This window comes from Phoxinus phoxinus (genome assembly GCF_949152265.1).
Source record: "Phoxinus phoxinus genome assembly, chromosome: 11".
NCBI lineage: Eukaryota > Metazoa > Chordata > Actinopteri > Cypriniformes > Leuciscidae > Phoxinus > Phoxinus phoxinus.
This window is the reverse complement of record NC_136886.1, coordinates 4160564-4178014: the sequence shown is the minus strand read 5'-3', so window position 1 is coordinate 4178014 and position 17451 is coordinate 4160564. Positions and strand designations below refer to the sequence as shown.

General features: G+C 38.7%; 3 protein-coding genes across 4 annotated transcripts in view; 1 reads left to right on the top strand and 2 right to left on the bottom strand.

Moving 5' to 3' along the window:
* uba7 (ubiquitin-like modifier activating enzyme 7) overlaps nt 1-6854 on the top strand; it is a 34468-nt gene extending 27614 nt beyond the window's left edge. For both annotated transcript variants that reach the window (XM_079627674.1, XM_079627675.1), the window contains 3 exons: nt 3618-3719; nt 4137-4228; nt 5229-6854. In XM_079627674.1, the coding sequence (XP_079483800.1) occupies nt 3618-3719; nt 4137-4228; nt 5229-5355 (321 nt within the window). In that variant the 3' untranslated portion in view covers nt 5356-6854. The remainder of the gene's footprint in view (nt 1-3617; nt 3720-4136; nt 4229-5228) is intronic.
* Nucleotides 6855-7035: 181 nt separating this feature from the next.
* Nucleotides 7036-10073, bottom strand: inka1b (inka box actin regulator 1b). The gene is made up of 3 exons (XM_079627681.1): nt 9945-10073; nt 9802-9858; nt 7036-8014 (listed from the first exon to the last, which is right to left on the bottom strand). Exons 2-3 carry the CDS (start codon nt 9802-9804, stop codon nt 7139-7141), a joined length of 879 nt encoding a protein of 292 aa, XP_079483807.1. The 5' UTR covers nt 9805-9858; nt 9945-10073; the 3' UTR covers nt 7036-7138.
* Nucleotides 10074-10545: 472 nt separating this feature from the next.
* Nucleotides 10546-17451, bottom strand: part of gnai2b (guanine nucleotide binding protein (G protein), alpha inhibiting activity polypeptide 2b) — a 55400-nt gene continuing 48494 nt past the window's right edge. Inside the window, exons 5-9 of the mRNA XM_079627678.1 lie at nt 17108-17236; nt 15862-15991; nt 15200-15353; nt 14783-14998; nt 10546-11722 (exon numbers count right to left, since the gene is read on the bottom strand). Coding sequence (XP_079483804.1) covers nt 14808-14998; nt 15200-15353; nt 15862-15991; nt 17108-17236 — 604 coding nt within the window. The 3' untranslated portion in view covers nt 10546-11722; nt 14783-14807. The remainder of the gene's footprint in view (nt 11723-14782; nt 14999-15199; nt 15354-15861; nt 15992-17107; nt 17237-17451) is intronic.

Sequence of the window (17451 nt, the reverse complement as noted above, 5' to 3'; positions counted from 1 at the left end):
CTGTATCAACATTTATAGGCAAGACAAGTAGTTTGTTTAGGCATGGTTTGAAGGGAAGTACAAACATGCGCACATATATTCAAACGCACATAATAATAAACAGAATAAATTCTTAATGCGCATGTGAACGCCATCAGCTTTTCTCACAGGTTCGCGTTTAAAGTCTGTGTAGAGAGAACGGTGTCGTCTTAGCGGCCCCTAATTTAATAACAAATGATCATTTCAACGGAAGTGAATCAATCAAAACTAACTTTATCTGGAAAATAACATTATTCAAGAACCGCTATAAAGCCAAAACAATCTGTTACCTTAAATTATACGTTTATCTCTGTAAAGCTGCTTTGAAACAATCTACATTGTTAAAAGCGCTATATAAATGAAGATGACTTGACTTGACTTGTACTCCCTTTAACATTTTGCATTTACAGGAGTCACGTTTTCTAGAGTTGTTTTTAAAGTTGTGATTTAAAGTCTCTGTTTTAGATAATATGGTAAGTGCATTCATCATACAATCCTCAAGACATGTTGCTTAACAGTTGTGTGTTCCCTCAAATGTTTCTCTCTGGCATGGGCACTGCAGAGACACGTGTTGAAGGGAGAAAAACCCCAGTTTACAATGTAGCCTGTGATACAGTTTATGAAGAACAGATGAGAATGTTGGCAGTGCTCCATTCTGAGAGTGGTGACCTCACATGTTTGGCCCAGGTCTTCATAGTTTTATCCTCCATGGACTGTAGCAACAGAACCGTGCTCTGTGAAAGATATACTGCATTTCAAAAATAAAAATGATTTCATTGAAACGGCTTGAACATAACTGCTAGAATAGCTATTTTACATAGATCAAGCCCTTAAAGTGATAGCTCAGTCAGGACCACTATCGTCAAATACGATTGACAGATAGCATACAGTTTGGATTGGCGGTGTGGTTCTGTTCTGGGCAAGAACTCCCCGCGCATCCATACAGCCTAGCATAGATAAGAGCAGCAATAACCCCCCTTAGGGTAAACAGAACAGAACCAACATGAATGCATTGCAGATATCATTAATTCAAGATTTTAAAGTATAACATAATTAGAGAATTTATTCAGATCCAGGGGGAATCATAATGCCAAATCCTGACTGGCGAGAGGTGGAGCTGGGGATGGAGGAGCTGCTGATAATACTGAAGGAGCTTATGTATACAGTGATACGTTTATTCCTATAGGTAGACGTTGACTAACGTGACCTACAAGAACTGACGCTACGCTTGATTTCACCTGAAAAATTAAAATTCTATCAATTAATTAGCCTCATGTCATTGTAAACCCGTAAGAGTTTTGCTCAATTTCGAAACACCAAGATATTTCTAATGAAATCTGAGAGATTTCTGTCCCTCCAATGAAAGTCTCTTCACCCAAAACTCTGACGCTTCAAACCGTTCATGAAGAGATTGTTAAATTAATCCATACAAATCGAGTGCTTTAAGTAAAAAAAAAAATCTGGATTCTTTGAAAAAAAAAAAAAAAAAACTTTTTAATGGACAAGTCAAACGATTAAGACGTGTGGCTCCGCAACACAGATACAATCAAGTGATGGGATTATGAGGGTTCATGGCGAAAAACGCCTGGATCTGAGGAGGCTTTCTAGAAGCTTAGAAGTCTTCAAATAGGATTTGCCTTTTTCCCAGACACTAAAGGGTCTCCACATTACTTGCTTTTTTTTAACCCTCCCATGGAGTGGTAAGCACTGTCATCATTCCCTTTTCATGTGTGGTTAGACTGACCCATGTTTATTAGTTAGCCTTAGCATGCACTGATCTTTTCCTGAGATGGTTGTATATGGTGTCTTTGTATATGGCGTCTTTCTTTAACCACACGACAGTAACCATGCAAGGACATCACACAGTCTACAGCACATGTACAGTGTGAGGGAAATTCTAACTTCTAAAAGTTAAGTTATAGCCGCAGATTGGGTGGAGTAGATGTATCCAGTGAATGCCTTTCAATGTGGTCGGTGTCGCCACAGCATGACAAATGGATTTTGAAATGACTGTGGTTGAAAACATGCTAGCCTTACTATTTACAGGACTGCATAGGGAACTTGACCCCTACCTCTTTTGGACAGCGAGATCTGTCCTGACAACTCTGACAACACATTTTTTTTGTTAATACTGGGTTAGATAACTTTGTTTTACACTATACCGTTAAAGTTTGAGGTCAGTAAGATGTTTTTTAAAAGAAATTAATACTTTTATTCAGCAGGGATGCATTAGATTAATCAAAAGTCATAGTAGACATTTAAATGTTACAAAAGATTTCTATTTCAAATATTCTATTCATAAAAGATTTCTGGAAAAACTAAAATATTAAGCTGGTCAACTGTTTTCAATTTTGATAATAGTAATTAGAAATGTTTCTTGAGGATATTAGAATGATTTCTGAAGGATCTTGTGAAACTGAAGACTGGAGTAATGATTTTGCATATCTGCTTTACATTATGAGCCCAGAAAGAACAACATCTTTAAGCAAATGAAGTCCAAGTAATTCACACACAGGTACAAGTCTAGCGGAGGTGAGATAGCAGATTAGCATGTCTACAGCACACCGGTGTTGTGTCTCAGGTCTGTGGTCAAATGAACTAACCCAGACAATTGTATTGCTCAATTGTAGCTTTCATAGCTGTGGAGATTTAATGGAGTTCTCAAGTATGAGTCTCCTTACACACAAAGTATAGAGCTATAAAAATCATGCAAGCGCATTTTCTCCTTGAAGAATTTGCGGCCTGGCTTTGGGAACTGTATATAGTGCTGTACTTGATGACACAGGCCGTTTATTTTTAGGTGAAGGTTTGTACATACTTGCACATGCCTTATGTTTGAAATGCTGTCAGCAAGATCAAGTCAAGACAGATCTATTTTATTAAGCAGGACTGTACTTCCTCTTTCCAAGGCAGTCATAAAACCTCGTCTCCTCACATTTCCACGCACCGCACCTCAGGCAAACCTTTCGCACCGATGAAAGAAGTTTTCGAATTGATCCTTCATAATTTATGGGTAAAAAATGTTGTAAATGAGTTTGTAGTACGTTCTCTTTGAATTTTTTACTAGAATGCCAGATGGCACTGAATAATTAATTATTGTGCAAATGGACAGAATTTACTGTAATGTATGAACTCTGCCTCAGGATTATATTTGTTAAGTCGTTTTAAGCAAGTCAGTTCATGTGGGATCCAGCTTTTTTTGTAGGCAAGTACGTACAGCTTCTGTAGTGAGGAAAGACCAACACATTCAAACCTTCAATCTACAGTACAATAAAAGCACACTAAATATTGTAATGTTATAACACACAGTTTATTTTTTCTTTCATCTGTTTTCTTCTGCTTACCCCTATCTCTGGTATCACATGTCCTGCATGACCTCTGACCTGGAGTGGACCGTTTGAGTCCAAGACATGAGCTGTAAATGTGTCCGCAAGGTTTACGAGATCTATATCAGCTGTTATCGCCACAATGTAGTTCATGCATACTCAGCTTAATGAACTTGATGTAGCATGCATGGAGGAGCTAGCATATATACCCTCATCTGAGAGCGCAAATGTGTGTTAATGTTTCTTAAGCCGGTGTGTCGTGTCTGTCGGCAGGTTGCGGGGCGGCGGTACTCTCTCTGGGACGACTTCCTGGTGCAGGGCCGGCATGAGGGTCAAAAGGAAATGGCCTTGGAGGAACTGCTGAAACACATTAAGGTTAAAGCACACACGCTGTCAACATCACACACTTAGAGACATCAGATACCGTTCACACTCAGTCTCACACCAGCTTTTTTCTACAGGTTGAAATCTTTTCTCTGGCACCAGAACTGCTGTTTCTGTAATATAACAGCAGTTATTTGTAAATTAAATATTGTATAACATTATAAATAGTCTGTTTAATGCATCATTGCTGAATAAAAGTATTACTGACTGACCTCCAATTTTTTAATGGTAGTTTATAGAGGACATTGGTCAACTAGACGTAAAGCAATCAATTATACAGTTACAAATGCTCCAAAAATCATATATTCTAGATCAAAACACATCTTAGGGATATATATATATATATACACGTGTGGGTGTCTGGATGTGTGTCGAATCAGTTGATTTGATACTTATTTCTCATTTCAGGAAAAGCACAAGTTGAACATCACAGGCTTGTATTATGGTCCTGCTGTTTTGTACAGCAATCTCTCCGATCATACTGGTCGCCTGAAGCTAAGGTGTGTATGCCGATATACAGCTGTTATAAACAGAGATACTCCACACAGCATTAATGCCTTTTGTATACTATATTGAATGCTTACCTGCATTATATTAACTTAAATTCTAGAGATTAGTCTAGACTGCGAGATTTTGAGACTTTGGTCCCCAGTGTTTATTTTTGAGATAATGGATATTTTCCTAAGGCATGGACACACAGTCTTCCCGTCTTCATTAAACCCTCACTCCCCTCTTTCTGCATGTGTGCACCTAACATCAATCTGTTGATAGACTTCAAGGTCCTTCCTGGGTCTCTTCCTGCTGGAACCAAAATTAGTCTCAAAATTAGAAAACAAATACATTTATTACCCTGTGAGGTGCTGTTCTTTCCTGACGTTTCTTCATCTACTTTTCTTTGAAATGTTTGGCATGATATAAAAGCATGTGAAAGCAAGTATGCATGCACAGCATGTAACTACCATATTCCTGTGATCAAAGCTGAATTTTCACATCAGTGTCACATGATCCTTCAGAAATCATTCTAATATGATGATTAAAAACAAAAGAAAATCATTAATAAAATCGTAATTATTTCAAACTTTTGACAGACCGTGCATATTGTTTACCGGATCTCAATGCAGTGCACTCAACTAGAACTTTTATTTCTAATGTGATTGTATGTTGCATTTCACATACAGTACTTCTATACTATTCTATTAATATTTAAATAGTTAAATGTGCAGTAAGCTACTTCTTCATTCTGAACATAACTAGTGTTCGTTAGGCATGAGAGTGACCTTCCTGTTCCTCTGTAATTATGAGATACAGAGCATACCACACCCTCACATAAATAAACACTCTCATACATTCATTCACAGCAGCCATTCTTATGTAACTGTATCTTACTGTATGTAAAGTACACTGATGGTAATGCGGGTTTAAAAGGTTTGGTGGTACTTTGATTTAGCCTAACAAGTGAAAAGGGATTTTTATTAATTGATTAACTTATCGTTTATGCAGCATAACTGATTTGGTACGCTCCGCAACCAAGCGTGAGATTCCAGATCACCAGCAGATGTTGGAGATCATTCCTTCATTTGAAGAGGATGAAGACTGCCTGATGCCCATCAGATACCTCCTCAGGTGAAGCTGGACAAGACAGCCTTACATTTAGGAACATCACCTTAATAAGATTATTTTCTCCATTAACTTTGAGTTTATATGCTAAACAGTCATACAAATCATGGGAATTTGCACACTGCAAAAATCACTGTTAAAAAAAACATGATGCATTTAATAAAGTTAATCCTGAGAACAAATAAAAAATATTGCCTATAAAACAATACAAAATAAATGTATATTTAAGACTCTTATGTAACATTCTGGTAACATTTTACAATAATGTCTCTAACATTAGTAAAGTATTAAAAGGATCATGGATTTTTAAAATTATTTAAAAATGTTTCTTGAGGTTCACTTATAATGTTAAAGGTTTTTGTGCGCACATACACATACACACAGATATGTGTGTGTAAAAGCAGTTATTTTTTTCCTTCATTCTGACCCCTATGTCTGAAATGATCAGGTTTTAAGGGGCGGCTCCTTTCAGGCTTGTCAGTAAACAGTTTCAATACCCACTCTCTATTACAGTAAGTGTCTGCAATAGAGTAAGTGTCATTTACAGACAAAATTTCATTATGAAATCATTTACTTATGGTTTGTGATTCATCTACTGTCAGATCCAATACAGCTGACCGCTTCATCTGCCATCAAAAGTTTCTTTGCACTGTTCAATACACTGTGCCTCGTTTATAAAACAATCTTTGGTCAAATCCATCCACTTGTTCCTGATGCTTGGTGACTACTGTAGTTGACCAATTTTAACCAACATATGAAACCTTACTGTAAAGTGTTACCAACATTATTTAGAAAAAGTCTTATCTTCTCGAGAATCAAAATAAAAAAAATTATTAAGTTTGGCTATGTTGCAAAGTCAAATTTGAACTGGAAAGAGTCTCTAATTCTGCTCTTTTACAGTCTATAAGTGAAATAGCTTTTCTGTTATTTTAAACATGTATCCGGGATCAATGCGACCCCTGTGGTTTCTTAATTCCCGCCCTCATCCCTTTGTTATGCAGCCATGACCACCCACCCCTCACCTCACTATTATCATGTGTGAAAACAATTCCAGACCAGAGCCAAAGGAGCTCCAGTTAATTGCATCACCTTTAGACATGTTTGTGTGCATTCAGACCTAATCACATTACAGCAGTTTCATTCACAATGATTTTCAATTCTTAGCTTACTACATCTGTCTACATCTCATATCATTCTGTCAGTAAAGTCTTATTTTGAAGAGTGAATTCCAGATTTTACTCAATTACTGCCTGTTTCTTAAAATAAGAGTAATAATTGCACAGTATACTGTATGAGATATTCAGTGTTGTGTTGAAACCATAAATTGTATTTGCATGAGTAGCAAATTTCACAGAAAAGGTTGTTATTCATGCAATGGCAGCAAACCAAATTGAACTTAGAACGTCAAACTTGGGCAAGCCAAACATGAATTGTTGGTTAACTGACAAACTATTGCTTTGTACAAATAAAAATGTATATTCTGATTCTAATAAATGTAACCATGGGTTCAACATTGGTGTGTGTTATATTTCTGTTGCATAACAAAGCAACAATGACATATATTTGTTCTTTAAAATGGGCTGAATGATAGAGTATATAACCCAAACTATGCTTTGTGACATCCTCATTGCCATCAAGTATTTTTGATCGAGTCATCAGTTTCTGTTTTTCTGAAAAATAGGTCCGAATATTCTCTTTAATATAAAAACATTTATTGCAATATTTATTAATACATAGAACAATATTATAAAGACATTTTCAGAAATAAAATCCAGTTCGTTTTCAGAAACGCATCAGATGTATCCAATGATGTCATTGCAGATGATAGGCTGTCGACTCCCAGTCTTCATGACCGCGCTAAACTGGTAAAAGTCTGGTCCCATTTGGTGCAAACTTGTGTGGGACTGGTGAAAGAAGGGTTTCGGGGCTTGGAATCCCACAGGACATGACATCCGTTTAGTGCGTTTAGTCTCCTCAACTCCAACTCCCTTTGACATGCCTGCAATTTTCCGCCGCATGTTGACCAGAAAGTCCTTGGCTATTTTGCGGCTGGCGTTCGGCTTCAGTTCTGCAGAATCTGGGCATTCTGGAAGGTCCATCCAGTTTTTAATAAGATCTGCAAAGCTGTTGTCTCCAAGAACCAGCGGTTGCCTGTTACGCCCTCTAGTTAACAAAGACGTGGTCCAGTCTGTCGGGTCGCTGGCCTCAAACGACGTCCAGCGCTCCAGGCATGCGTCTGATGTGGATTTGGGACGGGTTCGGTTGGTGCGGACACAAGCGGATGATGAAACGCGTACATTCCTTGTGCGCCGCAACACTACGCCCTCATCCTGCCACGATGCTTCGGAGTACCCAGAATCAAAGTCCAGACTCTTCAAGCTGCTGGGGGAGCCCTGAGGCAGACGGCCAACCCCGGCCTCCTCATCCTCCTCTTCTTCCAGTGGGCTGGCCAGGCAACACGCGGAGTCGTAGGTGCTGGCGTCACTGACGTCAGATATCCGCAGGCGACTGAGTTGCTCCCGCTTTTGTGCCCTCTTTTGACAGGCTCGAGTGGCGTATGAGCACTTTGAGTGATTGTCGGGTTCTCGTATCTGCTTCAGATCCTGCAGAGACCTCATCATGTAGCGCATCTGGTCCCGAAAACAGTCGCCTGAATTGCGAGCGCACAGCTAGAGAAAGAAAAAGAAGAGGTTAGAGCTTGGCTGTGCAAACTTCAGCATGCATCACTTGAGGCACTAGATGCAGCACACTGATCACCAGCTATGCATTTTTCATGGTATGTCCATCACATGCGCTGTACCATGGTACCGCCACAGTACTTGCTAAAGGGCAAGAGGATTCAGTGCCTCATTTTCTAAATACAAACTGCAGATCCATTGCCAGACTGATGTGTCCAGGATCTATAATCACCTTGGAAAACAATTCATAGACCAGGCCAAACAAGACATAAATGTGCATGATCTCTCCTTCAGATGAAAGCAATCCAGAATCCAGAAGAGTTTAATCCAGCAGCATTAAATCAACAACATGATGAGTGGGAGAGAAACAAACACAATCCATTTGGATCGTCTCTGGGGAGAAGAGTCAGAATGATGCATGCCGATACATCCGCACTGATTGTGGGAACGGGAAACGAGGAGTCCCTTCCTGCACCGCTTCTGGGAGAAAGACAGGCCACACTTCTCCCAACTCAAGTTCATGATTAATGCACGGATTGTTGTGGTCGAAAAGGGAATGATGTCATTTTATGGGACAATGCTGAATTATGTTGGCCATAGTTCACAGCTAATGATCTGGGATCAGACTAATTGTGTATATCAAATATATTTGGGATGGTCAAAAAATAAATAAAGTAATGCACTTATAATTGGGATTACATCAGTAATACATGACTAGATATTCACCTACTTAGAACAGCAGTGCCATTGCTAAATTATGAATTGAATAATAATAAGCTGAAATAAATATGATTATTAAACACATTATGTAGCCTACATAAGAAAAAAAATACTAAGTGAAAAATAGAGGAACGTTTATGCTTTTAAACCCTTCAGAATGTCTTGCCTCAGACTTCTATTGTTAATTCTTTAAAACGACAACAACAAAAATCCCCTTGACCAGACTTATCAAATAGATTTCATTCCATTCAGGGTCCACACCTCTCATAAAGCAAAAAATCCCTGTTTTCGAGTGATAACATCCCACTACTCTCAAGTGATTTACTTTACTTTCACTTCCAGCTCTGCAGTAGCCGTTAAGCATTTGGAATTTTTGGGGAATGCTTTTGAAAGGCAGAAAAAAAAAAACAGGCATCTATGTGAACCGGCTCTTAAACTCAGCTGCTCAGACTGGTTTAAGCTACAGGACCAGTGACCACTCTATAATGTTATCACAGCTGTGAGAACTTAGCCATTTGGCTCGGAGCTGCAAATGTGTGTGTGCTTGGAAAGCCAGCGGTTGCCAGAGGCCATGAAAAATGCATAGAGTTGGGTAGCGGTTAACCTCCATCGCTGCTGAAAATGTATATTTCATTTCACAACCCAGATTACAGTTCAAGATATAGATTTATAATGCCTGGGGGAGGCACAAGATACACCAGTGCATGAGTCACATTCATATTGTTATTCATAGTTAAAACTATAGAAAATGCAGCATATTGACAAATATATTCATTCAGCATTGGCTACCATTTACAGCTTTTGAGACTCAAATGACATTTTATTGGAAGTGCTCACAGCAAGAAAATAAATACAGTATTTATATGGTTGTTACTACTACTAAAATCATAACTTAATATGGGATCTAAGTTCAAAAGCTTTATAAATTTTAATTTGTTCATATTAATAGTTTTAATTCAGTTTAGCATTCACTTATTCTATATATCTGCTAGCCTTTTTCAAATACAATTAGTAAATGCAAATGAACAAGAACAAAGCAAGCAAAACAAAACACTCACCATGTTTATTTTTCCGTTTGCCGAGTTAGTCCACTTTGGTATATTTTCCTGTTTCCTCTGCAAAAAGAAAATACGTGGCATAAGTATTTTAAATAATGCACAACATTGTTTATATGTGACCTAAATGCGTTTAAGACACTTACCAAACAGTACACAAAAAATATGCCAGGTTTATAAAGTAGTCCAGAACGCTATTAACCGCTTCTGCGTGTCATCAGTCAATGCGCGTTCGCAGTGAGAGCTGAGAGCTTTTGAGCGCGCCGTCAGTTTCCTCCGGACAACCTCAGCCAATCAGCGCTAAGCGTCAGGCTGACATCCAATCAGAAAGACAAAAGTGAGCGAAGAACAAGCGTTCACACCTGATAGACTGATTAATACTAATATTATTATAATTACTTGATCAATTAATCCTACTACTTCTACTGATAATATAAGTTTGTTATGTATTCAAATATAAATTAACAAGATAAAATAATGAAATAAAATAAACATAAAATTCCTATCGTTATTTTATGACAAAAATAACTTACGGTAATCAATGAAACCCATATAGGAAACGCTACCAAAAAAGTATCAATGGTAATATTTTTTTTTTTTACATGTACAACTTATGGTATTCTTTTAAATACTTAGAAGTACTACTATGTATATAGTATGTCAAATAAATATGGAATTTACTCAATACCATGATATTACCCTCATCACTGTACCATGGTACCACCAGAGCTTTCTGTAAGGATTGTACACAACATTGTTCTAATACAAAACAATTTCCTTTTTAAAAAAAAACATTTGCCCAATTTTAGTTTGGGGCATGAATTTTTGCTTTTGTTTTTTAAATGGTTTGGCATGTACAACACAACAAGCTCTTAGTAAAGTAGACTTCTGGATTGTCAGTTCATTTATTTTCTAAGTGTTCCTCTAGCGCCTTCTTGGGGTGGTGGAGTGAAACTGCAGAAGTGTATAATGAATATGAATTAAAATATCATGAAATAAAAAACATGCACCATTGCCTGGCAGCAGGACAAAACACATTTACTGCATACAGGGTTATAAGAAACATACAATTAGATCAGGTCTTTCTTACATAACTTTTATTTCCAACTAAATATTTTGTGGCATTTAGATATTAACCCAAACACTGTAGTCGAAGTTTTATTTAGCTCTTAAAATGTGCTCAACACTTTTACACTTTTCATTTGATAGCGTGAATAAAAACAGCCCTATGATCTACAGACAGTGAAAACAAGGCACAGACATCGCGAAAAAAAGGGGATGTTACAGCAACAGGAAGGAGAAATGTGAGATCGGATATAAATATTTTACACGTTAGTCGATTTTGGACAGTGTCACAGTCAAGCTAGTAGAGTGTCCAGATATATCAGAGTCTGAGGGAATGTCACGCGAGCGATTTCATACGGTCCGTCATCATGCAACAATATACAGTTTGAGCCTGGGATGAAGATTCGGTGCTAAAGGTTTACAAAAGAGATGTCTCATTTTCTTTCTGTGCTCACATTAACTTTACAAAAGAAGCATTTTGCCATTGAGTTGAATAAAACTAGCACATCCATAATAGAAGTCCTCACCCACCCCATTGGTAACCTGTCAAAAAACAAAAGCTCAATAGAAACAAATATCAGAATATAATCCTGATTCTCCACTTGTTTTTTTGTGGCAGAAAATAACTGCAAAATTAAATATTTACACATTGAGAACCAATTTAAAATTCAAGATTCTGGAAAGAAGGATGGTGTTCTGGAATTCTGTGAAGTTTCTCTTCTCCTGGTTCACGAGTCTTTTTCAGGTTATCAAAAAAACAAAAAAAACAAAAAAAAACAGGATTCTTCTATGTAGCTGAAGGCAGTCTAGCATGTGGTGTACAACCCGTTGACCAGCTCCATCCAACAGATTACACTTCCTGAGGAAAAATCACAACAAAATAAACAAGGTTAATAATAGATTATTATTATTAACATGTTTAATGTTAATCTATGTTAACTATGTGAAATATGAACTATGATTATCATGTTAACTATGTGAAATAATTTCAAATTCAAACATGTTAAATGCTTTGAAAAGTGTGCTTGTGCCATCTTTAAAATAAATCTAATTTAGTTCGATATTTTATAATCTAATGCTACAACATTAAGGAATACACTATAGTTTAGAGTCAGTAAGAAAGAAATATTTTTATTCAGCAAGGATGCATTAAAGTGATCAAAAGGGACAGTAAAGACGTTTATAATGTTTTAAAATATTTTGAAAAGAAAAAGCAGTACAACGGTTTTCAGAAATGTTTCTCGAGCATCAAGTCATCATATTAGAATGATTTCTGAAGGATCATGTGACACAAGACCATGTGATCATGTGTCAGCTTTGATCACGGACGAGGCAGATGATAGAGATTTTGTCATTTTATATCACGGTGTGTAAATGTATCCATGCAGTGCAGGACTGCTTAAAGTTACTGATAAAGACATGAATGAGAAAATAAAGAGCGGAATGTGCTTGATAAGTTATTAAAAGCACAATAAACTATGCAAGAGAACTGAATTCGGTGCTCACACCCGAAGCGAGAATGAAAAAGAAAAACAACTTTAGGGTGAGTAAATGATGACAGATTTTAATTTTTGGGTGAACTATCCCTTTAACAGTCGGTTGTCTAAACAAACAAACAGTAGGGACAGTGTAATATAGTGTAACTATATCTGCACACAGGTCTGTTTTATACTGTGTGTGTGTGTGTGTGTGTGTGTATGTGGCTTGGTTTATTATACATTGTGGGAACCGAATGTCCCCACAAGGATAGTAAAACCTGAGATCACCTCCATTGTGGGGACCAGCCAGCGGTCCCCATGAGGGGAATGGGTTAATAAACATACTAAATTATATATTTTTGAAAATGTAAAAATGCAGAATGTCTCCTGTGATGGGTAGGTTTAGGGATAGGAGCAGTGTAAGGGGATAGAATATACAGTTTGTACAGTATAAAAACCATTACGCCTATGGAATGTCCTCACAAGGATAGAAATGAAAAACTGTGTGTGTGTGTGTGTGTGTGTGTGTGTGTGTGTGTGTGTGTGTGTGTGTGTGTGTGTGTGTGAGAGAGTGAGTGAGTGAGTCAGTGAGTGAGTGAGCGAGCGAGTGTGTGAGCGAGTCAGTGAGTGAGTGAGCGAGCGAGTGAGTGAGTCAGTGTGTGAGTGAGTGAGCGAGTGTGTGAGCGAGTGTGTGTGTGTGTGAGTGAGTGAGTGAGTGAATGAGTGAGTGAGTGAGTGTGTGTGTGAGTGAGTGAGTGAGTGAGTTAGTGAGTGAGTGAGTGAGTGAGCGAGCGAGTGAGTGAGTGAGCGAGTGAGTGAGCGAGTGTGTCAGTGAGTGAGTGAGTTTGTGTGACAGTGAGTGTGTCAGTGAGTGAGTGAGTGAGCGAGTGAGTGAGTGAGTGAGTGAGTGAGTGAGTGAGTGAGTGAGTGAGTGTGTGTGTGGCTTGGTTTATTATACATTGTGGGAACCGAATGTCCCCACAAGGATAGTAAAACCTGAGATCACCTCCATTGTGGGGACCAGCCAGCGGTCCCCATGAGGGGAATGGGTTAATAAACATACTAAATTATATATTTTTGAAAATGTAAAAATGCAGAATGTCTCCTGTGATGGGTAGGTTTAGGGATAGGAGCAGTGTAAGGGGATAGAATATACAGTTTGTACAGTATAAAAACCATTACGCCTATGGAATGTCCTCACAAGGATAGAAATGAAAAACTGTGTGTGTGTGTGTGTGTGTGTGTGTGTGTGTGTGTGTGTGTGTGTGTGTGAGAGAGTGAGTGAGTGAGTCAGTGAGTGAGTGAGCGAGCGAGTGTGTGAGCGAGTCAGTGAGTGAGTGAGCGAGCGAGTGAGTGAGTCAGTGTGTGAGTGAGTGAGCGAGTGTGTGAGCGAGTGTGTGTGTGTGTGAGTGAGTGAGTGAGTGAATGAGTGAGTGAGTGAGTGTGTGTGTGAGTGAGTGAGTGAGTGAGTTAGTGAGTGAGTGAGTGAGTGAGCGAGCGAGTGAGTGAGTGAGTGAGTGAGCGAGTGAGTGAGCGAGTGTGTCAGTGAGTGAGTGAGTTTGTGTGACAGTGAGTGTGTCAGTGAGTGAGTGAGTGAGCGAGTGAGTGAGTGAGTGAGTGAGTGAGTGAGTGAGTGAGTGAGTGAGTGAGTGTGTGTGTCAGTGAGTGAGTGAGTTTGTGTGTCAGTGAGTGAGTGAGTGAGTGAGTGAGTGAGTGAGTGAGTGAGTGAGTGAGTGAGTGAGTGAGTGAGTTTGTGTGAGTGAGTGAGTGTGTCAGTGAGTGAGTGAGTGAGTGAGTGAGTGAGTGAGTGAGTTTGTGTCAGTGAGTGTGTGAGTGAGTGAGTGAGTGTGTCAGTGAGTGAGTGAGTGAGCGAGTGAGTGAGTGAGTGTGTCAGTGAGTGAGTGAGTGAGTGAGTGAGTGAGCGAGTGAGTGAGTGTGTCAGTGAGTGAGTGAGTGAGTGAGTGAGTGAGTGAGTGAGTGAGTGAGTGAGTGAGTGAGCGAGTGAGTGAGCGAGTGAGTGAGTGTGTCAGTGAGTGAGTGAGTGTGTCAGTGAGTGAGTGAGTGAGTCAGTGAGTGTGTCAGTGAGTAAGTGAGTGAGCGAGTGAGTGAGTGAGTGAGTGTGTCAGTGAGTGAGTGAGTGAGTTTGTGTGTCAGTGAGTGTGTCAGTGAGTGAGTGAGTTTGTGTGTCAGTGAGTGTGTCAGTGAGTGAGTGAGTGAGTGAGTGAGTGAGTTTGTGTGTCAGTGAGTGAGTGAGTGAGTGAGTGTGTCAGTGAGTGAGTGAGTGAGTGAGTGTGTCAGTGAGTGAGTGAGTGAGTGAGTGTGTCAGTGAGTGTGTCAGTGAGTGAGTGAGTGTGTCAGTGAGTGTGTCAGTGAGTGAGTGAGTGAGTGAGTGTATGAGCGAGTGAGTGAGTGTGTCAGTGAGTGAGCGAGTGAGTATTAACCTTGTCATTCTCTTGGCCACCTTCATTAAAAGAGGCCGCAGTCCTTCAGGTTGTTTTTGATGATGACATCAGTGACAGCGTCAAACACAAACTGCACGTTCTTAGTGTCAGTAGCACAGGTAAAGTGGGTGTAAATCTCCTTTGTGTCCTTTTTCTTGTTGAGGTCCTCAAACTTGGTCTGGATGTAACTGGCAGCCTCATCATATTTATTGGCTCCTGTATGAAAACGATACAGAAAATATTGTCAGCAGATTTGAACTTGTCCGTCCTATAACATTTCCTTTTTGGGTACCGGTACCTAAATTACCACATGGCAAATGAAACCAAAGTGAAGTCAAATAAATGTTCTGTTTTCAGTTCAAGCCTCATCGTGGGATAATGTTGACTTATTTCAGTTTAAAAAGAAAAGTCCAAGACCTGAATATTCAGGAAAGCAGATGGTGAGAGCGCTGCGCGTGATCTTCTCCTCGAACAGATCCTTCTTGTTGAGGAAGAGGATGATGGAGGTCTCGGTGAACCACTTGTTGTTGCAGATGGAGTCGAACAGTTTCATGCTTTCATGCATGCGGTTCTGAAAAAGACGAGTGTGATTCTTGAGAAGGCAGTAATTCAACAGCAGAGGGCGCCGGCGGCTCACTTTGCCCCGTGGACAGATGCAGTCTTCTGTATACTAGTGTGACTAGGATCTTAAGAGGAGGTTAGTTATAAATGAGTTTAAAATTACATAAAAGACATCAGCCTTACTAAGAACTACTTAGAACATTAGTAACAATTTATCAAAAAATAAATAAATAAAATAATTACATAAATCGTGACGTAAATAATGAAGATAAATTGTTAGAAATACTTTGTTTTCTGTGATTTTGGCCAAATGTCCAATGCAATTTTAATATATAACAAAATAGTCGCTGTGCTCTAAAAGTGCAGCTTTCGAAAAAAAAAATATTTGTCTAAACATATATTATATATTTATTCAAATGTGAAAATGCTTGGACAGGTTGGCAAATCTAATCACATGATGACAGATTCACAACAGGACATGTTCCCCATGACAGGAAGAGGGTGTCTCTGAAACTCACCATCTCCTCATCCTCTGCGAGCACCAGGTCATAAGCGCTCAGAGCCACACAGAAGATTATGGCTGTTACTCCCTCAAAGCAATGGATCCATTTCTTCCTCTCCGACCTCTGACCTCCCACATCAAACATCCTGAAGAGAAAGGAGAATTAGAGCGGGGGAATATGTGATGTCGGAGATACTGAGAAACAAGTGAAGGCGTCACGTGGCCCTTCCATGAGCATTAAGATTTCATGAGGGTCTCGGAACGAATACAAGAGGGCGATAATGAGAAACACTTTCACTTTCTTTCCACATATAGCTTAGTCACCATGAAATCCAAACAACTGAAAATTCTTGTTTTTTTTTAATGGACTATTGCAGAATTCATCATAAATGATTTATCCATGCACATCATTATATTTTCATGTGCCTCATAAACTTTGATAAACATATTTCCCCTCCCTCTTGCAGCCAGTGTTAGATACGATACTAATTATATCATCAACAGTGTAATTAGATTACTGTACAAATTACTCTCTAAAACATTTTTGCATTACTAATTACTTTATAAATCTCATATCAACCTCTACCAGTTACACAATACAAGGATAGACACAAAACATAAAATTTTAATTATTTGAAAGAAGTAAAAGCACAGATATACTTGAACTGAAGTATTCAAAGGGAGATGGATAGATGAAAAATATACATTTGAAAATTAGACGTTAAATTTTTATGTTAAATCCACTATTTTTTATATAGAATTGTTCTAGTCTATACAGTCATTTATCCAATTACATCAGAAGTAACTAATTAAATTACAGAAAATCCCGTACTTTACTTTTTCAAAGGAAAACATTTTTAATTACAGTAATTAATTACTTTATTACGCATTACACCTAACACATCTCTTCTCTGATGATGAGGGCGGGGCAACCTGTCACTCACATGAGATCCACCAATAGCAAACCACAGCCAACCAATCAATTCCTCATGGACAAAATCAAGCCCCGCCTTCCATTTTTTCTCCTTTTACTCAGATATTCATCACAATAGTAAACTCTTATTTTCCCACTGATTTTTGCCCATGTAATATTGATTTTGCTTTTATAAATAAATACCCTTTCAAGCTATTTTGGTGCAAACACACACGATATACATAACTCAAGATTCATGCAGAACTATATCATCAAAGGTAAGTGTTTTTTAAAGCTCATTGATTTGTGTACATGTTTATAGACACACAGCACTGAATGGGTTTCTCACTTGAAGTGTAGATCTTTAAAAGTGAAATGTGTCTCCACGATCCCAGTGGTCTTCACTCTGGTCCTCAAGACGTCCTGCTGCGTGGGAATGTAGTCTGTCCGTCCTATCCTATCCATATCGTTCAGATAACTACACACAAACACACACACACATGTAATAAGGTCATTCAGATCACAGATCAGCTGACTGACTGTCATTAAACAATCATTAATACATTCAGAGCATTTGAAAGGCTTTATTCTCTGTGACCCCACAGTCGTCTGAGGGCGTCATGTGTGTATTCTGTGGTTTTGAGATTCGACACCTGCATTAGTGTCTGATAAGGTGTGTTTACAAAGGGCTGT